The sequence below is a fragment of the Pholis gunnellus genome (assembly GCF_910591455.1).
Source record: "Pholis gunnellus genome assembly, chromosome: 5".
In the NCBI taxonomy this organism is placed as follows: Eukaryota; Metazoa; Chordata; class Actinopteri; order Perciformes; family Pholidae; genus Pholis; species Pholis gunnellus.
Genome location: NC_136531.1, coordinates 1,801,728 through 1,827,288, shown reverse-complemented (window position 1 = coordinate 1,827,288; position 25,561 = coordinate 1,801,728). Strand labels below are relative to the sequence as shown.

At 40.3% G+C, this 25,561-nt stretch overlaps 1 protein-coding gene across 1 annotated transcript; it reads right to left on the bottom strand.

Annotated features, from left to right (window-relative positions):
* Positions 1 to 1,281: 1,281 nt before the first annotated feature.
* Positions 1,282 to 14,107, bottom strand: LOC306696213 (scavenger receptor cysteine-rich type 1 protein M130-like; the record flags this gene model as incomplete). Its single annotated transcript, XM_079159766.1, has 10 exons — positions 1,282 to 1,287; positions 1,748 to 1,941; positions 2,437 to 2,556; positions 2,649 to 2,963; positions 6,160 to 6,441; positions 6,534 to 6,839; positions 6,958 to 7,239; positions 10,752 to 11,057; positions 11,176 to 11,457; positions 14,065 to 14,107. The coding sequence occupies 10 exons, from the start codon at positions 14,105 to 14,107 to the stop codon at positions 1,282 to 1,284; spliced, it is 2,136 nt and encodes a 711-aa protein (XP_079015892.1).
* Positions 14,108 to 25,561: the final 11,454 nt, after the last annotated feature.

The following is a 25,561-nucleotide window of genomic DNA, read 5'->3' as shown; positions in this document are numbered from 1 at the left end:
TAAACTTTATATCTGTGAGGTGTTTTTAAAGATTCTTCAGCAGGAACCAATGGGCTTGGAGCTGAGAGCCACAGACAGGAAGTCAGAACGTGTGGAGAGACCAACACATTGTTGAGAGTAAGAAGGACAGGCTATAATAATGTGAGAACATATTCAGCCTTCTGGTTTCAAGGGATCATGCGTATAAAAGGGAGCTGATGGTGGTTGTGTGTTGGAGGAGCTACTCTGCTCCCTGAGCTCCTTCTTCTTCTTCTTCAGCTGCAGGAACACCCAGGTTATAATGAACCAGCTCAGTGTTCTTCTGTCTACACGGCATCCGCCCCCTGTTGGCCTGGAGAGACATGACAGCACAGTCCTGTCTTCAGTTCACTAAACACAGAGCGAGAGCTTCATTTCAGTCGCTGGTCTAAACAACAGACGTGTGTCCGTACCTTACAGTAGAAGTAAAGGGCAACGTTCACCAACAGCAGAGCCAGCGGCAGGACGACCGCTTTGATGATCAGAGGAGTTGGATCTGAACAAACACATGGACAGTCATCACATCACACGACATCATGAGTCCAACAGCTGCCATTGACCCTGAAATCTACAATCACTGACAAGTATTACCCTTCATGTTCACTGTTTGAACCACAGCCGTCGTCGTGATTTCACTCAATGGTTTACGGACTGTGGCCGACGCCATCTTGGTTTTTACAACCAGTGAGCAGGAAGTGACCATATCTGGACTGAGGAGGAGTGACGTATTGACGCCGTATACGTCTCTGGTAGAGACCTGTCAATCACTGTGTAGCCCCGCCCCTAAAGCATCCCCTGCTTTATGGTCTGTTTGACTCTAAATGGACCATCATTTACTAAATGAACATCATGCTGTATTGAAGAAGACTTGAAACTAGAGATTGAGACCATAAACTCATGTTTACAATGTTTACTGAGGTAATAAATCAAGAGAGAAGTAGAGTCATTTTCTCATAGACTTCTATACAACCAGAGGAGTCGCCCCCTGGTGGTCAGTAGAGATAATCTGGTTCATCTTGGTTTCACGTTACAATGATGTCATCACCTACGTCCTCTTTTCATCACCAGAGCTACTGGTCAGAGCTGGATCATGCTACGCTGTGATTGGCCAGTCAGCGCTAGAGGGCGGGACTTAGTGAAAAGTCAATTGAAAGCGTAATCGGTATCATTAACGACTGTCTCGTTTGGTTTCCAGGATAACCCTGGTTCTCTGAGTGAGGTATTGGAGCACACCGGCCTTCTTGCTTCTGATTGGTGGAGGAACTACACCTGAAAATGGCGAGTTGGGGGCTAAGGGGTGTTATGACGATGTGGTGGCGGTGGAGCTTTTGTGATTGGTCACATCAGAAGGTGCTTCAGTTCTCAGAGAACCAGAGTTATCCTGGTAACCAAACCTGCTCTGTCCTACAGTAGATTGTTAGCTGTTGCCATTTATAGACTGTGTTTAGGTTTGGTTTCTATATGACATGTGTAACACAATGACAGCAGTCAGAGTCATTCCAGAAACAACAACATGGACTCTGTGGTCAGCTGATTATCTTCAGTCAGTTTGGACCAATCATCTTCAAACCTGCATGTAAACAGTCAGCTTACCTAAGACAGTGATGGAGAGCAGACGGCTCTCAGAGGAGAAGGTATGATTAAAAACATAGAGCTGATAAACACAGCTGTAGCTTCCTTGGTGGGCGGGCTCTGCAGCAGGAAACAGGAAGTGGGCAGAGTGATTGACAGCTGGCTGGGTGTAGTTGTGTGCTGAGTTGGAGGAGGTGAAGGTGAGCTGGAAGGAGCCTCCTGGGTACTGTGGCTGGATGGAGCAGCAGATGGTGAAGTTGGAGCTCCTGAGCACCGGAGCCCCCTGCTGCTGGGCATCAGAGACCCCGTACATCGAGGAGGACACAGTGATGATTGGCTGAAGCAGCAGGTCTATAAACACAGAGTGATGAAAGTTCATGTTTACCCTCCATTTAACAAGATGGACCCTGAATAAGGACGTGATGTCACAGGTCTGACAGACAGACAGACAGACAGAGACAGACAGGTGAGTCCTCTCAGGTGGAGCTCAGCAGTCTATGGAGGGTTTGAAGCTTCCAGAAACAAGCCCACCTCTCTAAACTTCAGGATGTCGTTGTCCTGGTTAACATTACAGTTCAGTCCAGTGGGAACCCACTGACTGTCACTGTGACAGAGGAAGGAACATACTGGAAACATTGCTGTCAGAGATGATGTCATAGATGATGTCACTAATGGGCTTACCTGAGCAGGTGAAATCCGCGATGGAGGAAGAGAAAACTGATTTTAAACAATCTCTCAGAGCAGATCCAGACTGAACACAGTCAGAGTAGATCCACCACACAGATCTCCATGAGGACTCCTCTCTCTCTCCAACATAAACAGCAGAGCCACAGTCTAGATCTCTACAGGCAACAGCTGCTTTCTTCAGGGTCCAGTCAGTACCATCTACTGGTCTCCAGTCTCCTTGATGTTTCACCTCCAGTGTTCCTGCACAGCGACTGTCTCCTCCCACCAACCTGACAGGTTCTGAACAGAAACAAGAGAGTCGTCAGTAAAGAACAAAGTGAGTTTCAGTAGAACAGAAATGAACCAGATCAAAGCTGCAGCTCCTCTTCTACCTGAGCAGGTGAGTCCAACAGCTTTACCAGGTGAGCAGGTGTTTCTATCTGAGCCTGAGCTTCTACAGTCCAGGAGAGCAGACTCATGGCCTCCACACTGGAACTCTTTGGTCCACATTGGAGCCTCCACTTCTCTATAGAGCGCCCCCTGGAGGACTGAAGGAGCCCCACAGCCAAGCTCCCTACAGACCACCTGTGCATCCTGCTGGTCAAAGTCATCTTCACACACTGAGGACCACCACTGGTTAGACTGGTTAGACTTCACCTCCAGTCTGCCTGAGCACAGACTAGTCCCATTCACCAGCCTGACAGAGTCTGGAGAGATGATAGAAGATGAAAGAGAGAGAGAGGTAATAATAATAATCAGTAACCAGCTAGCTAAGTTAGCTCAGGGCCTGCAAAGCCTTCTCTTCTGGCCTAAACAGAATCACAAAGTTATAGCTATTTTATAATTTAATATTTTTTCTTAAATACATTTAATTTTTTCTTATATGTATTATAATTTAAAAAAATATTTTTCCCATTATCTTATTTTCTCATTGCACAGCTACTGTGCTCCTCAGTTGCTCTGCTTCCAGTGCAGCTTGTTTTAAGTAGAGCTTTTATCCAATCAGATTTCACCTCTGTGTCTCTAGTAAGAAGAGAGGCCCCAGCCTGCAGACTCACCCAGTGCTTCCATGTGCAGTTTAAATTGAATGGGGACGATATTGTTGATTGACATAGTCTTCAACCAATCAGATGTTTAGTTTGAGATTCATGGACGCACCAGAGCGGTTTGCAGGCCTACAGTTACGTCAGCATTACTGCAGCTCAGAGTCCAGATGCCTCTCTGCCGCAAGGTGCAGAGTGTGCTGTGATTGGTCAGTGGGCGGGCACGTGACTATGTGCCCGCGAAACATAATGCTTGCTAGCAGAGCTTTGGTTGTAGCAGACAGAGTTCAAGTGGAAATATTTGAAAGACATTTTACCTAGCTTTGTTTTTTTAATATGAAATGGCGGAAGGAGGAGAAACGGATTTAGTGGCGGAGTTACTGGGAACGCTTTTCTCAAGAAGGACATTCCTGAACAAACTGGACATAGTAAGAAACACCCCACAGCTAGCAGCCCTGACCAGCCAGGAAAAGGATTTGTATGCAGCGCTGGAGAAGCGTTGCACATGTTATGGCTGTGAATGTGTTTCATTTTAACTGAGAGTCGGTACTTTTGGAGAGACTCGAGTGGATCTACAACTCAACGACCACGTTCGCAGGGAAACAGCTCCACAACCGCGGCCCGCCCTTCGCCAGTCCACGGCCGAAGACGACCACCGAACGGCGGCGGAAGACGGACAACCGACCGGCGGCGGAAGACAACCGAACGGCGGTCGAAGACGACCACCGAACGGCGGCGGAAGACGGACAACCGACCGGCGGCGGAAGACCGACGACAACAGGTGAAATATAACTGGGGAGGCTCGACTGGCGTCAATGAATGGAGAAGGACTTCTTACTGGAACTGATGTACTGGGATTAAACTCTTTGTCAACAAAGAAAGGAGGATAGACAGCATTTGGTAAGTGAACTTCGTTTGTTTACCTCTACTGTTCATTTGTCTATCGTGGCGTTTTTATGAATAATATTTGAATGGCTCGTGCTCGTGTGGTGGAATGCGTGGATCCGCTGCGGGTCTGCTGGATTGATTTGTTGCTTTGTTGTGATACGAATATATGCGACTGCTCTTGTGAGTTTGTCATTGTGTTACATTGATTTGGACTGTATTGTCCGGTAATGACGCAGCGTCCCGTCATGCTCGTATTCATGTATCTGCACTCTGCATTTCGTGTTTTGTATGCTAGGTGTTGAACTTCATGTAACATTTTATTTCATTTGTCAAATGTTGCAGTGTTATGTGAATATGCGGCTTTTACACGAAACAAATAATAACCCGTAGCTGTGACGTCATAATGAGGATATTAGAAGTGTAGAACAGCACTGAAGGCCCAGGTATAAAATCCACGGCCCGCCACTGGAGTACACACATGTAGTACAAATCACTTCTGAGAACGAATAAATTGATATTTTAAAATATTTAAAAAACGTACATGACGAAGAAATTCTGATAAAATGGACCATGTAACCTATTTTAATCACTCAAAAACATATATTTACACAAAGTACTTCAAGATACTACAAGTACTTTCACAATTTCACCTATTTCTCGCCAGGAGAAGGCGAGCAATGTTCACCGTTATCGATCCCAGCCGCGATCTACGGCACTTTCTCACACACACTGCATATCCTGCATAGCTTCTGAATTCTTCTACTTCTCACCATTACAAAGTTACAATTATTCTCCCGCAGATCATCACACAGCCCATGATCATGAATATTGAAACGCTCCGTACCTTTTAGATGTTTTTCTGGAAGAAAATCGCCCCCAAACAAATGTAATCCCTTTCCTCATGTGCAGCAGCTCTCTGTCCTTCGTTCTTCGAAACAACTGAGTCTCTACGAGCTTCTATGACGAATGAGTAATAATTTCAGTTTTGGCCAATCGGTTTGACCCATGGGGGCGGATCACGGTTTTCGATTATTTTATTGGCTTAAAATTCTGTCAAACAACTCAAAGAACACATCACTACAATGCCCACACTCTTCCGGATTCAGATCTGTGTGAAATGCGCAAATCGGCCAATCACAGGCCGTGTGAGGTTCAATTACATCCCGTAAAACTGAAACTCTGACGAAAATGAGCCATGTTTTACAGGTTTCTATATGGTCAAGGCTCTCAAAATGATGCCAAACTGCTGTATTAGATAAGATTGAACACTATTAGTGATAAAAGAAGTGAAATATATAATTATATCGTATATAAAAGTACAATTAAATGGCTATATGTGCTGCTTCCGAAATCGGAATTGACGTTGGCTGACCTCAGCTGACCTGTACACCAGCAATGATTTCTCAGGCATTCTTCACTTAATCAAAGCCAATTTGTTTTTTTTAAAGGACTGCTGACGTGTTGTGATATGATTTGGGAGATTTTAGGCCTTCGTCTGCATCATTTCTAATCAATAAAAGTGCTTTTTACGCAAAGAAAAGGCGAACCTGAACATTTTCAATTTCAGCTGTGTGTAACATTCGCTTCATCATTTACCAGTAACATATACAATGATATGTACACATATTAACAAAGCTCACATTTATTTGTGTTATATTGCCATTTAAATTATTCAAATAGACCTTGTAGTTAGAGATTTACACTCTCTTGAGTTTGGGTATGACATTTTCGAGCAGAGGTCTCAAAATAGGCCTAGGGTTCAAGAGGTTAATTTAACATGCAAAAAAGTCACGTTTGAAAGCAGACAATGGGGAATCTAATGGTACACCGAAAAAGGAAGATAGGCTAATGAAGGGATGGAGCCACCTCAGAGAGTGTTTTGGAGACAGATTCCCAGGATGTAGTTAGGGAGGGACTGGACCAAAACATATGAAGTAGATTGGCACATAGATGATGTCACTGATGGGCTTACCTGAGCAGGTGATATCCAGGATGGAGGAAGAGAAATCTGATGTTAAACAATCTCTCAGAGCAGATCCAGAGTGAACACAGTGAGGGTTGATCCTCCACACAGATCTCTTTGAGGACTCCTCTCTCCATCCAACAGAAACAGCAGAGCCACAGTCCAGATCTCCACAGGCAACAGCTGCTGTCCTCAGGGTCCAGTCAGAGCCATCTAGTGGTCTCCAGTCTCCCCGTTTCACCTCCAGTGTTCCTGCACAGCGACTGTCTCCTCCCACCAACCTGACAGGTTCTGAACAGAAACAAGAGAGTCGTCAGTAAAGAACAAAGTGAGTTTCAGTAGAACAGAAATGAACCAGATCAAAGCTGCAGCTCCTCTTCTACCTGAGCAGGTGAGTCCAACAGCTTTACCAGGTGAGCAGGTGTTTCTATCTGAGCCTGAGCTTCTACAGTCCAGGAGAGCAGACTCATGGCCTCCACACTGGAACTCTTTGGTCCACATTGGAGCCTCCACTTCTCCATGGAGCGCCCCCTGGAGGACTGAAGGAGCCCCACAGCCAAGCTCCCTACAGACCACCTGTGCATCCTGCTGGTCAAAGTCCTCTTCACACACTGAGGACCACCACTGGTTAGACTTCACCTCCAGTCTGCCTGAGCACAGACTAGTCCCATCCACCAGCCTGACAGAGTCTGGAGAGAAGATAGAAGATGAAAGAGAGAGAGAGAAAAGACACCAGACACTAAATAACTTTCAGTCTTATATTTCTGAGAAGATCTGTGACCCACAATATGAATCTGATGGGCTTACCTGAGCAGGTGAGATCCAGGATGAAGGAAGAGGAACCTGATGTTAAACACTCTCTCAGAGCAGATCCAGACTGATCACAGTAAGGGTTGATCCTCCACACAGATCTCTCTGAGGACTCCTCTCTCCATCTCATAGAAACAGCAGAGCCACAGTCCAGCTTTCTACAGACAACAGCTGCTTTCTTCAGGTTCCACAAAGATCCATCTGCTGGTCTCCAGTCTCCCAGATTCACCTCCAGTGTTCCTGCACAGTGACTGTCTCCTCCCACCAACCTGACAGCTTCTGAACAGAGACAAGAGAGTCGTCAGTAAAGAAATGAGTTTAATTAATAAAATATCAAATTAAAACTTGAATGCTGATTCTGCTTCACTGGTTCATTATTTCTCTTTTCTTTCTCTATTTACCTGTTGATGTGTGATTTCCTTCAGCCTGGAGTTCTGGAGAAATACAATGTAAAAAAATACACAAATATTTGTTTTTAAATATATTTGCAATTTTCATCTAAAACTTATTGTGATGTTGTTACATTTATATTCAGTTGAACCTGCATTTAAGGACTGATTTTTTAAACGTCTCCTTCCTTTTCAGCCAATCACAGAAGAGTAGATTCAAGGGTAATATTTGTTATGACAATACGACAAAAACAAGAAAGAAAATTGAAAAAAAATGTAATTGTTAATTACATTTTTAATTCTTATTCAACCCCTTCCCTCAGAAGGCAGAGCGTCCTGAGGGGAGGGGCTAAACAAAGAGAAATGTCCAAAGTTAAGAAGACAGCAGCTCACATCCAAACATTTCCAACACACACACCATTACATCACAACAAGCATTGTGTTGCTGGAGTTTACTTCAGTGTGAGAACCTTTCAGACAGAAGCAGTCATTAGCTGAGAACAACAAAGAATGAATCCACTGACAACAACATGAACAAAATGGCTGCTGTCTTGTTTCTTTGACACGTTTTTGATGGGAAAGACTGTCACGACTCGCTGGGCGCATCTACCCACAATGCCTGGTGGAAAGACCCGCCCCCTACTCTGCCTCCGATTGGCTACACCCTTCCAGGCGTGTCTGCTATATGCTAACGTTAGCCTAGCTAAGGCGGAAGGAGAGTGAGCTTATTTCTTTGTTTCAGTAGTCCAAAGGTAGACGACCCAGTCCGGAGACACCAGAGGGCTGAGCACCAACGCAGCAGAGAAACAGAGCAGAGAAGTACGTTTTCTATAAGTTTCATATATTTCATCATTAAATTCACCTCTGAGAATCTTTAACTGTGTAGTTGAGAATATTGGCAGCGTGACTGCTCGTTTATCCAGATAGTTAGTACGCTTTTATCAATTTCACTGAAATAATCTGTAAATATAAATGAATTTCCCTCAGAGGATTAGTAAATACAAATGAAGTTCTTTTTATTTTTGCTTGAGAAATTTATTTGGAAATACTTATTATTTTTGTTTAAATTTAGTGAATTTATTCAAAATGTTTTTATCAAATTTGTAGAACTTAAAATCTATTCAATTATATTAAGTGTCACTTTATTGCCATACTTTTTTTAATAAATGTGTATGTATATGTATATATATAAATTAGTGCTGGGCAATGATTAAAATTTTTAATCACGATTAATCGCATGATTTTCTGCCTTTTCTTCTTGTGATGGTGCGTCTTCAGGCTCATATGTGCCGTCATTCGTTGCAATCCTAAGAACGTTCCTCAGACCCACATCTTCCACAACACTAATCAGCTGCAGTTTGTCTCCACTTCTCTGTAGCATTTGTTAGCTTGTATTGCTTTTGTTTAGCTAAACTTCTCCCACACGCTGCATCAACGTGGTCTGAAGACTTCCTCCACCGCTGCCAGTGAGCAACGGACTTTCAAAATAATAAGAAAGAAAGAAAACTCTGTTAATGCGCGATAAAATAAGTGTCAGTGTTAATTAATTAATGCGTTAACAAAAAGTCCACTGCCAGAAACTTTGAAGTAGTTTTTGATTCAGATTCAAACTTCAAATCACAAATTATAACCATCTGTCTGTTCCAAAGTCGAGGCTCAAATTAAAGGTGACCGTGCTGATGCCTTAAGGACCCCTCGGCTTTGGAACGAGCTGCCTGAGGAGATACGGCTCTCAGAATCAGTAATCTCTTTTAAATCACTTCTTAAAACAAATGTTTACATACTGGCTTTTATGTGATTATGTCGTTTTTCTGTTTGATTTCTGTTTGATTTTCATTTGTTGATTTTTTAAATTTATTTAATTTTTATTTATTTATTAGTTTATTTGTATCATATCGACTGTCTCACTGAGTTTTCTCTTATTGTTATTATTGCCTTGCTTTTAATGCTTTGTCTGTCAAAGCACTTTGTAAACTCTGTTTTAAAGGTGCTATATCAATACAGTTATTATTATTATTATTCTCATGTTGTGCTAACATAGAGAATGTTCCTCTACTTCCTTTATTATCATGTAGAATTCACCAGCAAGCAGTATGGTGGAAGATGTTAAACATGAAAGAAGGGAGGGGTGTTGCCTTGAAGATTGTGAGTTGTGTTGGGACCAGGACTCTACAGAGAACGGTATTCTGGACTCACTTGGAGGAGAAGGGCTTTGAACACAGAGACCTACTGCAGCACACTGATGTATGATGGCTGAGCAGAGGAACATTGTTGACATTCAGTGAGACTTTCTGAATATTTATTCATGCAGAAGATGCACAGCTAGAGGACTACCAGTGGCTTCTGGATTCAGTGTTTGTGACAGATATCCCTTTACTGTTCAACGAAGCTGGTTTAGAGCTGCAGGACTATGATGAACATGTCATCAACAGGATCAGTGAAGGAAACACGTTTAAAAGACACAACTGCTGTCAAGTAGGCTTTAACACTGTGAACTTTCCTCACATGCAGACGGAAGTGAAACATCAGGACAACGACATTGTGCAGCTTGACTTCTATGAGGAGCAACACGAGAACATCAGAAGAGCTTTACTGAGAGCTAAATAGTATCAGTGTTCCACCTGGACAGCTTTGCTGCTGAGAAAGAGATTCTCTCACTGCACATTCACACTGAGATCAAATCAAGGGAAACACCTGCATGAATGAAGAGTTATGGGACGTACTGATGAACACAAGTATCCACACCTCAGAAGATGTGCCTTGAACTTGATGAAGAAACATGTCTCCACTTCAGCAACACCAGGTGCTGAGCCAGTAGAGTTAAACATGCAAACAAGTCACGTTTGAAAGCAGACAATGAGGAATCTAACGGTACACCGAATAAGGAAGAGACAGGTGAGGCTCATGAAGGGATAGAGCACCTCAGAGAGTGTTTCATAGACAGATTCACAGGATGTAGTGAGGGAGGGACTGGACCAAAACATATGAATTAGATTGGCACATAGATGATGTCACTGATGGGCTTACCTGAGCAGGTGATATCCAGGATGAAGGAAGAGAAATCTGATGTTAAACAATCTCTCAGAGCAGATCCAGAGTGAAGACATTCAGAGTTGATCCACCACGCAGGTCTCAGTGAGGACTCCTCTCTCCGTCTGACAGAAACAGCAAAGCCACAGTCCAGATCTCTACAGACAACAGCTGCTATCTCCAGGGTCCAGTCAGAGCCCTCTAGTGGTCTCCAGTCTCCTCGTTTCACCTCCAGTGTTCCTGCACAGCGACTGTCTCCTCCCACCAACCTGACAGGTTCTGAACAGAAACAAGAGAGTCATCAGAAAAAGAACAAAGTGAGTTTCAGTAGAACAGAAATGAACCAGATCAAAGCTGCAGCTCCTCTTCTACCTGAGCAGGTGAGTCCAACAGCTTTACCAGGTGAGCAGGTGTTTCTATCTGAGCCTGAGCTTCTACAGTCCAGGAGAGCAGACTCATGGCCTCCACACTGGAACTCTTTGGTCCACATTGGAGCCTCCACTTCTCCATAGAGCGCCCCCTGGAGGACTGAAGGAGCCCCACAGCCAAGCTCCCTACAGACCACCTGTGCATCCTGCTGGTCAAAGTCCTCTTCACACACTGAGGACCACCACTGGTTAGACTTCACCTCCAGTCTGCCTGAGCACAGACTAGTCCCATCCACCAGCCTGACAGAGTCTGGAGAGAAGATAGAAGATGAAAGAGAGAGAGAGAAAAGACACCAGACACTAAATAACTTTCAGTCTTATATTTCTGAGAAGATCTGTGACCCACAATATGAATCTGATGGGCTTACCTGAGCAGGTGAGATCCAGGATGAAGGAAGAGGAACCTGATGTTAAACACTCTCTCAGAGCAGATCCAGACTGATCACAGTAAGGGTTGATCCTCCACACAGATCTCTCTGAGGACTCCTCTCTCCATCTCATAGAAACAGCAGAGCCACAGTCCAGCTTTCTACAGACAACAGCTGCTTTCTTCAGGTTCCACAAAGAGTCATCTGCTGGTCTCCAGTCTCCCAGATTCAGCTCCAGTGTTCCTGCACAGTGACTGTCTCCTCCAACCAACCTGACAGCTTCTGAACAGAGACAAGAGAGTCGTCAGTAAAGAAATGAGTTTAATTAATAAAATATCAAACTCAAACTTGAATGCTGGTTCTGCTTCACTGGTTCTTTATTTCTCTTTTCTTTCTCTATTTACCTGTTGATGTGTGATTTCCTTCAGCCTGGAGTTCTGGAGAAATACACAAATATTTGTTTTTAAATGTATTTGCAATTTTCATCTAAAACTTATTGTGATGTTGTTACATTTATAGTCAGACAGTTGAACTGTTTTTTTAAACGTCTCCTTCCTTTTCATCCAATCACAGAAGAGTAGATTAAAGGGTAATATTTGTTATGACAATACGACAAAAACAAGAACATTTTTTTTTAATTGTTAATTTAATTTTCAATTCTCATTTAACCCTTGTCCGGAGGCACCAGATGGCTGAGCACCAACGCAGCAGAGAAACAGAGCAGAAATGTACGTTTTCTATAAGTTTCTTATATTTCATCATTAAATTCACCTCTGAGAATCTTTAACTGTGTAGTTGAGAATATTGGCAGCTTGACTGCTCGTTTATCCAGATAGTTAGTACGCTTTTATCAATTTCACTCAAATAATCAGTAAATTTAAATAAATTCAGAGGATTAGTAAATACAAATCAATCAAGTTCACCCAGATATTGAGTAAATCAAAATTACTTTTGCTCAGATCCTTAGTAAATATGAATCAGTTTTGCTTGAGGAATTGATTTTGGTATTCTTATTATTTTTGTTAAAATGTAGTGAATTTATTCAATATTTTTTAATCAAATTTGTGGAATTTAAAATCTATTTAATTATATTAAGTGTCACTTTATTGCCATCTTTTTTTGATATATGTGTATGTATACATATATATAATTATATCCACAATTATATGTATGTTTATATACTTATATATATATATATATATATATATATAATTTGTATTTTATTTTAAATGGAAACAAAAAAAGCAGGATCGTCATATTTGGTTTGATCGTAAAAATACTATAAAGTGAAGAACCGGATTATACTATACTATAGTATAATTATACAATAGAATAATATAGATTATACTATACTATAGTATAATTATACTATACTATAATATAGATAATATAGATTATACTATACTATAGTATAATCCATACTTCCAAGTACACAAGTCCGTACTTGGCGTACTTGGTATTGGGAAAGGCCCGAGGCTAACGACTGGAACGCCTGAAAGGGTTCAGCCAATCAGAGGCAGCGAGTCATGATCGTCTCTCAGTACTCAGTGATGAACACATTGTTTCCTGTGAGTTCTTCACAATAAAAGCCCCCATTGTGATTGTCTAGTTGAAGTGTTTTAATGTGAAGCAGCAGTAAATGCTGAGTCAGCATTAGCAGTAAGTTAATGCTGCTCTGATCCGTCTGTAGGAGAGTGAACAGGAAGCAGTGAAGCTGATATCAGATACAAACAGCCTCACTGATCACATGCTGCATCGTTTACTGTCTATTAGTCACGTGTGTGTGTGTGTGCGTGTGTGTGTGTGTGTGTGTGTGTGTGTGTGTGTGTGTGTGTGTGTGTGTGTGTGTGTGTGTGTGTGTGTGTGTGTGTGTGTGTGTGTGTGTGTCTGAAATGTTGACCGTACATGGTTCAACATGTTTTGAAATATTTTGACACAAGTTCTAAAATCATTGAAGTATTTTTTTGAATCAAATTTAAACATGTTTGTGTTTCTGTTAAATCACAATCCACTTGTATTTAGTTTGTAGTGTTGCATTCCAGTTGCTGAGCATTTTAATGTAATATTATATGTCATGTTATATGTCATGTTAATACATTTGATGAATGCATTTGGATATTTATAAATTAGTTTTTTTTAAATGTCTTGCGCTGGTGTTACTTTATGAATATATGAAAATAAGACTTTATTGTTGCTCAATCACAATCCATTACAGTCTGTCCATCTAATCAATCTAATGCACTGTATGTACTGAACATGATTACTATGATACTATGAAATATTCACTATTAATCCTGTTGTTGTTAATGTTGTCAGGTGGCCCAACTGCTAAATGTGGTGGTGGAACCAAGTAAAACATTAATTTAGAGCAATAAATATTAGGTTAAAGTGACCAAATGGTTGATAACTATGACGTGAATAACTATTATATTCCATGTATTCATTTGTACATTTCTATTATTATTTTTTTCAGTTTAAATGTAAAATCGGATGCTTAAGATGCCAACAACCTGGCCAGTAGAATGCAATAATCTTAATCTATTATAAATACTTATTTTGTAAATGTGTTTTGTATGTTAGGCTCTGTAGACACTCTGAGGGAGACTTGTCAAAGACTTTAGTCATAATGAATAGTATATAAATATATATATATATATATTTACAAATATGTGGTGGCGTTAAAAAATACTGTTAAAAATACATTTAACCACTTTGAAAAGTTATTGAACAAATGAGACTCATTCAAACACATTGTTCCACACTCAGAAATGTGCTTTACATCCAATTTGAAAAGACTTATTTGTCGTTGACCCGAGTGTTTGTTCTGTGATTTAACGATCCAACAGAAGTATTGAGATAAAGCACATCCTCTCTAGAGCAGAGTCCTACCTGAGCTCCACACCAGCAGCAGCAGCAGCAACAGGTGCTCCATGACGTCCAGGCAGACCGTCTCTCTGCCGTCTGTCTCTCTCGTAGTCTCGTGCGCTGTCCTCACTTTATATCTGCGTTCAGGACGAGGTGGAGCTTTACTGATGCTTGTCTTTAGCTTTACAGATCATATTCACACCTCTCTTAACCCTGACATGCTGATCGGGTCAATTTGACCCGTTTTGACATTTGACAGCAGTACAAATACCCTAAACGTCATTCTTTTAGCCCAAAATACGCAAAAAAAGAAAATCTTTTAAAATGTTATACTTTTGTTCTTAACACTTTTGTAATAACATTATAAAGGCACCATTTCAGTGACATCATGGCAGCTAGATTCAGTGCAACAGGCCCTCGATCTGTTCCTCCAACATGAGGAGGCTGAGAGTGATTTGGAGGATGAGTCAGAGCAGGACGACAATAAGCATTTTATTATGTCATGTTTTGTGTTCCATGTGGTAAATGATGAATTAATATTGATAGTTATGATTTCTTATGATATGTGAGGACAGTGTTTAATGGTTGCAATGATTAAACGTGGTTATATTATAAATTCCAACAGTTCCAGAATGTTCATGCCATTTTCAAATTCAATAAAACATATTTAAGTCATTATGGCGTTTATGTTGTTATGTCTCATGTAAAACAGGACATGATAACGTGTAATAGTAGAGGTTTTTCATCCAAAAACAAATGTTGTAAAACGTATAAAATACACTCTCCCTGCTCTCTGAAACATGTAATAAGGATTAATCAAACATGTATTAATGAGACATAAGCTATTTATACATTCTAAATAGATAGGTCTACTGTGAAGGCATTAGATGTGATCAGTATGTACGAGTTGAATGCGGTTGTGTGAAACTGATTCTATCTGATTTCACAAGAAGCTGCGGACTGATTATAGATGATCGGAGTGTGTACGTGACAGGCTGAGATGTTCCTCTCAGATTAGTGCTGTCAGTCTTTTCTCATCATTTTTAATAGATGTGTTCTCATCACAGTTACAGCTACTAACTACTTCTACTATCCATCCATCCGTCCATTTTCCTCCGCTTATCCGGGGTCGGGTCGCAGTGGCAGCAGGCCAAGCAGGCTGACCCAGACTTCCCTCTTGCCTGCAACATTTTCCAATTCATTCTGGGGGATCCCGAGGCGTTCCCAGGCCAGCTGGGAGATATAATCCCTCCAGCGTGTTCTGGGTCTTCCCCGGGGTCTCCTCCCAGTTGGACGTGCCCAGAAGGAGGCGTCCAGGAGGCATCCTAATTAGTCCTAAGTTTCCTCCTGATGTCCGAGCTCCTTACCCTATCTCTGAGGCTGAGCCCGGCCACCCTACGGAGGAAACTCATTTCGGCCAATTGTACCCGCGACCTTGTCCTTTCGGTCACGACCCAGAGTTCGTGACCATAGGTGAGGTTAGGAACGTAGACCGACCAGTAAATTGAGAGCTTTGCCTTCCGGCTCAGCTCTCTCTTCACCAAGACGGTCCGGTGCAGCGCCTGCTTTACTGCTGCAGCCGCACCGATCCGCCCCGTCGATCTCCCGCTCCATCTTACCCTCACTCGTGAACAAGACCCCGAGATACTTAAACTCCTTCACTTGAGGTAGGCACTCCGTCCCCACCTGGAGGGAGCAATCCACCGGTTTCCGGCAGAGCACCATGGCCTCAGATTTGGAGGTGCTAACTCTCATCCCCGCCGCTTCACACTCGGCTGCAAACCGCCCCAGTGAATGCTGGAGGTCACGATCCGAGGAGGCCAACAGGACCACATCATCTGCAAACAGCAGAGAGGTGATCCCGAGACCCCCGAACCTGACGTTCTCCACCGCCCGGCTGCGCCTAGAAATCCTGTCCATGAAAGTCACGAACAGGACCGGTGACAAAGGGCAGCCCTGGCGGAGGCCAACACCCACCGGGAACGTGTCTGACTTATTGCCGAGAATGAGGACACAGCTCCTCCTGCAGTCGTACAGAGACCGGATAGCCCGTTGTAACGGGTCCGTCACCCCATACTCCCGCAGCACCCCCCACAAGAACCCCCGAGGGACCCGGTCGAAAGCCTTCTCCAAGTCCACAAAACACATGTAGACTGGTTGGGCAAACTCCCAGAACCCCTCCAGTAGTCTTGCGAGGGTGAAGAGCTGGTCCACTGTTCCACGGCCGGGACGGAATCCGCACTTCTCCTCTTGAATCCGAGGTTCGACAAACGGTCGGAGCCTCCTTTCCAGCACCCTGGCATAAGCTTTCCCCGGGAGGCTGAGTAGTGTGATACCCCGATAATTCGAGCACACTCTCCGGTCCCCCTTTTTGAAAATGGGAACCACCACCCCGGTCTGCCAGTCCATGGGCACTGATCCCGACCCCCATGCGACACTGAAGAGGCGTGTCAGCCAAGACAGCCCTACAATGTCCAGCGCCTTCAGCATCTCAGGGCGGATCTCATCCACCCCTGGCGCCTTGCCACCAAGGAGCTTTTTGACTACCTTAGCGACCTCTGCCAGAGATATGGGTGAGCCCCCCAGGTCTTCAGGCGCTGCCTCCTCTGCAGAGGACATGTTGGTCGGGTTTAGGAGTTCCTCAAAGTGCTCTTTCCACCGCCCGACGATGTCCCCCATCCGGGTCAACAGTTCCCCCCCCCTGCTGAGAACAGCCTGGGGTAGGCCCTGCTTTCCCTTCCTGAGCCGTCGGATGGTTTACCAGAACCTCCTTGAGGCCAACCGAAAGTCCTTCTCCATGGCCTCCATGAACTCCTCTCATGCCCGAGTTTTAGCACCCGCGACCACCGCAGCTGCAGTCCTTCTGGCCTGCTGGTACCTTTCAGCTGCTTCAGGAGACCCCCGGGCCAGACAGGCCCTGAAGGCCTCCTTCTTCAGCTTGACGGCTTCCCTCACCTCCGGTGTCCACCACCGGGTTCTCGGGTTGCCGCCACGACAGGCACCGATGACCTTCCGGCCACAGCTCCTAGCGGCCGCGTCCACAATAGAGGCTTTGAACATGGTCCATTCGGATTCCATGTCCCCAATATGACGTTCCCGGTTCACCCTCACTATACGTTTGGGCTTGCCGGGTCTTTCCAACCGGTTCCCCTGCCATCTGATCCAACTCACCACCAGATGGTGATCAGTTGACAGCTCTGCTCCTCTCTTCACCCGAGTGTCCAAGACATACGGCCGCAGATCAGATGATACGATTACAAAGTCGATCATTGATCTCCGGCCTAAGGTGTTCTGGTACCAGGTACACTTATGAGCCACCTTATGTTCGAAACATGGTGTTCATTATGGCCAAACCATGGCTAACACAGAAGTCCAACTGCGGGTGGTGGGTCCACAGGGTGGCTGCTCCATGTTGTTTCTTCGGGCTGAGCCCGACCGGGCCCCATGGGCGAAGGCCCGGCCACCAGACGCTCGCCTACGAGCTCCCCTCCTGGGTCTGGCTCCGGGAGGGTGCCCCGGTTTCCCTGGTCCGGGCGAGGTGGCTGAAGACCGTGGGCTGCTTATCATCAGGGTTCTTTTGAACCGCTCTTAGTCTGGGCTCTCCCCTGAGACCTGTTTGCCTTGGGAGACCCTACCAGGGGCTACTGCCCCGGACAACATAGCTCCCGGGATCACTGAGCCACTCAAACTCCTCCACCACGATAAGGTGGCGATTCACGGAGGAGGAAATACTTTATTAGCTGTTGATATGCTCATATTCGGTTCGAATTTGGTTCGAATTATTAATTTGAATATTAATCAAAGTTCCAAATTGATGGTTTAGTATTCTCTTTATGGTTTAGAAAGGTGATTTAATGTTAATTGCATTATATTATTTTGATAAAAAAGAAAATCTTTTAAAATGTTATACTTTTGTTCTTAACACTTTTGTAACAACATGATAAAGGCACCATTTCAGTGACATCATGGCAGCTAGATTCAGTGCAACAGGCCCTCGATCTGTTCCTCCAACATGAGGAGGCTGAGAGTGATTTGGAGGATGAGTCAGAGCAGGACGACAATAAGCATTTTATTATGTCATGTTTTGTGTTCCATGTGGTAAATGATGAATTAATATTGATAGTTATGATTTCTTATGATATGTGAGGACAGTGTTTAATGGTTGCAATGATTAAACGTGGTTATATTATAAATTCCAACAGTTCCAGAATGTTCACGCCATTTTCAAATTCAATAAAACATATTTAAGTCATTATGGCTTTTATGTTGTGATGTCTCATGTAAAACAGGACATGATAACGTGTAATAGTAGAGGTTTTTCATCCAAAAACAAATGATGTAAAACATATAAAATACACTCTCCCTGCTCTCTGAAACATGTATTAAGGATTAATCAAACATGTATTAATGAGACATAAGCTATTTATACATTCTAAATAGATAGGTCTACTGTGAAGGCATTAGATGTGATCAGTATGTACGAGTTGAATGCGGTTGTGTGAAACTGATTCTATCTGATTTCACAAGAAGCTGCGGACTGATTATAGATGATCAGAGTGTGTACGTGACAGGCTGAGATGTTCCTCTCAGATTAGTGCTGTCAGTGTTTTCTCATCATTTTTAATAGACGTGTTCTCATCACAGTTACAGCTACTAACTACTTCTACTGTAGTCAGGAACTCTGAAATACTTTATTAGCAGTTGATATGCTCATATTTGGTTCGAATTATTAATTTGAATATTAATCAAAGTTCCAAATTGATGGTTTAGTATTCTCTTTATGGTTAAGAAAGGTGATTTAATGTTAATTGCATTATATTATTTTGATAATAAATAATTACTTTTAGTAGACATTTTAATTCCTTTTTGAGCTACATTATTTTGGTTCATTAGGGCCCGAGCACCGTCGGATCCGCGAGGTCCCTATTGTATCTGTAAGAATTATTATTATACCCTATGATGAAAAACCGTTTAAGGGTATCTGACATGTCCCCAACCTCCCCATATTTGGCGAGCATATCGGGACTGCGGGAAATTTTGATATTTTATGGGTCCAATGCTCGAGCATACAAAATTACTCGCTAGCGCCACCTAGATAATGGAAAGGCAAGCCCCAACAGCCCGTATGTCCAAATTACTTAAGATTTTACAGACATGAGCAACTGAATGAGTTCTACAAAAAATCCTCTTGGGACCCTAAGCTCCGCCTACCAACATTTTCCACCATTTTGAATTTTGTAAAAAAAAAAAAAAAATCACTTCTCCTAGACCCTGGGTCTGATTGGTACCAAATTTGCTGTGAATCATTATTGGATATATATCATCAAAAGTTATGAAAAGTTTCTTGATATCTTATTGCATTAAGAATATATGGACCAATGAATTTCATGAGGAGTTGGCCTTCTACAGCAATATATATAACTTCAAAACCATGTGGCTTATCATCACGAAATCTGTAGCATATGTTCACATTGTGTCCTGTAACATACCCTCAAATTTTTATTCCATACAACCACTAGAGGTCAATGCAGTAATACTCTTATTTCTTTGCATTTTTCGGCATTTTTCATAGTTTTCAGGCATTGTACTTTAACGAACTCCTCCCACAGAATTTATACAATCAACTTCAAATTTGGTCTAGATGATCTAAAGACATTAATGATGAAAAGTTACTGAAATGGTGTACTGACATTGAACGACCTTCGTTTTATGTGGCGCCCATGTCAGGCACATTTCGTGCCGTTCGCCATGAAAGAGGAAGTTGTTGTAACTACAAGGTACTTTATTCAATCTGCCCCAAACTTGTTTTGCATGATGCTGGTCCAGGCCTGAACACATCTCCATGCCAACATTTTCACAAAGTCATAGCGCCACCTACTGGCACAAGGAAATGACAAGTTTTATACTTTGATGTACTTCGACTAGGAAGTTGCCCAGATCACTCTCAAATATGGCAAGGTAATTTGTAAGACAATGATGATGCTTCATCATGAATATTGTGAGTTGTCGTTAAACTTACTTTACTTTTAAAGTTACTTTTTTAGTTACTTCTTTTATGTTGAAGAAGGGAGTTGCTGCGGAGTTATAAACAGCATAGTATAGGATGTCGAAAAAAGTCATGAAAAAGTCAGTGTACCATGTCGAAAAGTCATAACTTTACTTAAGTTACTTTATTTTTAAATTTGCTTTTTTAGTTACTTTATTTTTAAAGTAACTTTTTTAGTTACTTTACTTTTTTAGTTACTTTTAAAGTTACTTTACTTTTTTAGTTACTTTTTAGCTACTTTACTTTTAAAGTTACTTTTTTAGTTACTTTACTTTTAAAGTTACTTTTTTAGTTACTTTACTTTTAGAGTTACTTCTTTAGTTACTTTACTTTTAAAGTTACTTTTTTAGTTACTTTACTTTTAAAGTTACTTTTTTAGTTACTTTACTTTTAAAGTTACTTCTTTAGTTACTTTACTTTTAGAGTTACTTCTTTAGTTACTTTACTTTTAAAGTTACTTTTTTAGTTACTTTACTTTTAAAGTTACTTTACTTTTAAAGTAACTTTTTTAGTTACTTTATTTTTATTTGAAAAACTCTTATTCCGTATTCCTGTAGTGTTGATTCAGAGTAAGCACTGCATTAATTACAACACCTTGCACATTTGGAAAACCAAAACTACACATATCTTTAATTTCAACCAACATATAAACAGTACAGTACACTGCCTTACAGGTTTGGCGAATAGAAGTCTGTGTTCAGTGCATAATGTGCATGGCATGGGAGATGCCCTCGTCAACAGGCTCGTTATTTCCGTTAGCGATGACCTCACCCTATCAACCTTGATGATTTGGAACTTCTGCGTGATATCAGCTGGGTTGGAAGGCAACCTGGACTGGCCAGAGACGAAACGGAGGAAAAGCACTCGCTCCTCATTGGTGAACTCCTCCAGGCTACCTAATGTTCATCAGGCCTTATCCCGCCTTTCTGTCCTGCTGTAAAACTGTCACCTTACTCTCCTGATATCAAGGCCTTTTTGTACTACTGCACCTGACCTGCATATAGTTTGATTTATTTATAGGTACTGAAGTTGTAAAAGTTCCTTTTAAAAGAAAATGCCTTTTCTAAATAGTAATTACTGCAATTTAAATATTTTCCTTTATTGTTTTTATATAATGCATATAAGAACATGAAAGTGTATTTTATTACAGACGTATTGTTTTTACCTTGTTTTCATCGGTCAGTTTATGTATTGGATGCTTCTGGACTTCCGTGTGTTCAGTGAATTATGTGCAAATGCAGTAAAGAAAAGAATTTAATGATGAAACCCAATTGTGTTTTTTCAGTTTGTTCTACTGGGGTTAAAGTCGAAAAACAGTCAAAAAAGTCATTCAATCAGGAGAGACTTCATTAGAATTTCACAATAATTTATTACACATTGTACAAATGTGAATAGTGCAACGTCTTTGGCGATTGGACTCCATCCTGAAGGAAGACAATCAATGTTGATGAAGGGAGTTGCTGCGGAGTTATAAACAGCATAGTATAGGATGTCGAAAAAAGTCATGAAAAAGTCAGTGTACCATGTCGAAAAGTCATAACTTTACTTAAGTTACTTTATGTTTAAAGTTGCTTTTTTAGTTACTTTACTTTTAAAGTTACTTTTTTAGTTACTTTACTTTTTTAGTTACTTTTAAAGTTACTTTACTTTTAAAGTTACTTTTTTAGTTACTTTACTTTTAAAGTTACTTTTTTAAGTTACTTTACTTTTAAAGTTACTTTATTAGTTACTTTACTTTTAAAGTTAATTTTTTAGTTACTTTACTTTTTTAGTTACTTTTAAAGTTACTTTACTTTTAAAGTTACTTTTTTAGTTACTTTACTTTTAAAGTTACTTTTTTAGTTACTTTACTTTTTTAGTTACTTTTAAAGTTACTTTACTTTTAAAGTTACTTTTTTAGTTACTTTACTTTTAAAGTTACTTTTTTAGTTACTTTATTTTTATTTGAAAAACTCTTATTCCGTATTCCTGTAGTGTTGATTCAGAGTAAGCACTGCATTAATTACAACACCTTGCACATTTGGAAAACCAAAACTACACATATCTTTAATTTCAACCAACATATAAACAGTACAGTACACTACCTTACAGGTTTGGCGAATAGAAGTCTGTGTTCAGTGCATAATGTGCATGGCATGGGAGATGCCCTCGTCAACAGGCTCGTTATTTCCGTTAGCGATGACCTCACCCTATCAACCTTGATGATTTGGAACTTCTGCGTGATATCAGCTGGGTTGGAAGGCAACCTGGACCGGCCAGAGACAAAACGGAGGAAAAGCACTCGCTCCTCATTGGTGAACTCCTCCAGGCTACCTAATGTTCATCAGGCCTTATCCCGCCTTTCTGTCCTGCTGTAAAACTGTCACCTTACTCTCCTGATATCAAAGCCTTTTTGTACTACTGCACCTGACCTGCATATAGTTTGATTTATTTATAGGTACTGAAGTTGTAAAAGTTCCTTTTAATAGAAAATGCCTTTTGTAAATAGTAATTACTGCAATTTAAATATTTTCCTTTATTGTTTTTATATTATGCATATAAGAACATGAAAGTGTATTTTATTACAGACGTATTGTTTTTACCTTGTTTTCATCGGTCAGTTTATGTATTGGATGCTTCTGGACTTCCGTGTGTTCAGTGAATTATGTGCAAATACAGTAAAGAAAAGAATTTAATGATGATACCCAATTGTGTTTTTCAGTTTGTTCTACTGGGGTTAAAGTCGAAAAACAGTCAAAAAAGTCATTCAATCAGGAGAGACTTCATTAGAATTTCACAATAATTTATTACACATTGTACAAATGTGAATAGTGCAACGTCTTTGGCGATTGGACTCCATCCTGAAGGAAGACAATCAATGTTGATGAAGGGAGTTGCTGCGGAGTTATAAACAGCATAGTATAGGATGTCGAAAAAAGTCATGAAAAAGTCAGTGTACCATGTCGAAAAGTCATAACTTTACTTAAGTTACTTTATGTTTAAAGTTGCTTTTTTAGTTACTTTACTTTTAAAGTTACTTTTTTAGTTACTTTACTTTTAAAGTTACTTTTTTAGTTACTTTACTTTTAAAGTTACTTTTTTAGTTACTTTACTTTTAAAGTTACTTTTTTAAGTTACTTTACTTTTAAGGTTACTTTATTAGTTACTTTACTTTTAAAGTTACTTTTTTAGTTACTTTAATTTTTTAGTTACTTTTGAAGTTACTTTACTTTTAAAGTTACTTTTTTAGTTACTTTACTTTTAGAGTTACTTTTTCAGTTACTTTACTTTTAAAGTTACTTTTTTAGTTACTTCACTTTTAAAGTTACTTTTTTAGTTACTTTACTTTTTTAGTTACTTTTAAAGTTACTTTACTTTTAAAGTTACTTTTTTAGTTACTTTACTTTTTAGTTACTTTTTTAGTTACTTTACTTTTAAAGTTACTTTTTTAGTTACTTTACTTTTTTAGTTACTTTTAAAGTTACTTTACTTTTTTAGTTACTTTTTTAGTTACTTTACTTTTAAAGTTACTTTTTTAGTTAATTTACTTTTAAAGTTACTTTTTTAGTTACTTTATTTTTATTTGAAAAACTCTTATTCCGTATTCCTGTAGTGTTGATTCAGAGTAAGCACTGCATTAATTACAACACCTTGCACATTTGGAAAACCAAAACTACACATATCTTTAATTTCAACCAACATATAAACAGTACAGTTTGGCGAATAGAAGTCTGTGTTCAGTGCATAATGTGCATGGCATGGGAGAAGATACATTCATCACCAGGTTGACCACAGCTGGCCGCTTCACTCCTCTGTGTCGGAGCTGTCTGCTGCGTCGGTGTTGTGGGTCAGCATGTAGTTGTCGATGGAGGGGCAGTTGTGGATGGAGTAACGCAGACGCTCAGCGAGGATGACCTGGCTCGTGTAAGGGGGCAGGCGAAACAGGAAGAAGCAGGTCTGTGCAGTAGGGAGGCCGTTGACGGGCTGTAGGACATGATAGGGGGAAAAAGTTTAGTAGTTTGTACTATTGATATGTTTGCCCTCGTCAACAGGCTCGTTATTTCCGTTAGCGATGACCTCACCCTATCAACCTTGATGATTTGGAACTTCTGCGTGATATCAGCTGGGTTGGAAGGCAACCTGGACCGGCCAGAGACGAAACGGAGGAAAAGCACTCGCTCCTCATTGGTGAACTCCTCCAGGCTACCTAATGTTCATCAGGCCTTATCCCGCATTTCTGTCCTGCTGTAAAACTGTCACCTTACTCTCCTGATATCAAAGCCTTTTTGTACTACTGCACCTGACCTGCATATAGTTTGATTTATTTATAGGTACTGAAGTTGTAAAAGTTCCTTTTAATAGAAAATGCCTTTTGTAAATAGTAATTACTGCAATTTAAATATTTCCTTTATTGTTTTTATATTATGCATATAAGAACATGAAAGTGTATTTTATTACAGACGTATTGTTTTTACCTTGTTTTCATCGGTCAGTTTATGTATTGGATGCTTCTGGACTTCCGTGTGTTCAGTGAATTATGTGCAAATGCAGTAAAGAAAAGAATTTAATGATGAAACCCAATTGTGTTTTTTCAGTTTGTTCTACTGGGGTTAAAGTCGAAAAACAGTCAAAAAAGTCATTCAATCAGGAGAGACTTCATTAGAATTTCACAATAATTTATTACACATTGTACAAATGTGAATAGTGCAACGTCTTTGGCGATTGGACTCCATCCTGAAGGAAGACAATCGATGTTGATGAAGGGAGTTGCTGCGGAGTTATAAACAGCATAGTATAGGATGTCGAAAAAAGTCATGAAAAAGTCAGTGTACAATGTCGAAAAGTCATAACTTTACTTAAGTTACTTTATTTTTAAAGTTGCTTTTTTAGTTACTTTACTTTTAAAGTTACTTTTTTAGTTACTTTACTTTTAAAGTTACTTTTTTAGTTACTTTACTTTTAAAGTTACTTTTTTAGTTACTTTACTTTTTTAGTTACTTTACTTTTAAAGTTACTTTTTTAGTTACTTTACTTTTAAAGTTACTTTTTTAGTTACTTTACTTTTTAGTTACTTTTTAGTTACTTTACTTTTTTAGTTACTTTTAAAGTTACTTTACTTTTAAAGTTACTTTTTTAGTTACTTTACTTTTAAAGTTACTTTTTTAGTTACTTTACTTTTTAGTTACTTTTTTAGTTACTTTACTTTTTTAGTTACTTTTAAAGTTACTTTACTTTTAAAGTTACTTTTTTAGTTACTTCACTTTTAAAGTTACTTTTTTAGTTACTTTACTTTTTTAGTTACTTTTAAAGTTACTTTACTTTTAAAGTTTCTTTTTTAGTTACTTTACTTTTTAGTTACTTTTTTAGTTACTTTACTTTTAAAGTTACTTTTTTAGTTACTTTACTTTTTTAGTTACTTTTAAAGTTACTTTACTTTTTTAGTTACTTTTTTAGTTACTTTACTTTTAAAGTTACTTTTTTAGTTACTTTACTTTT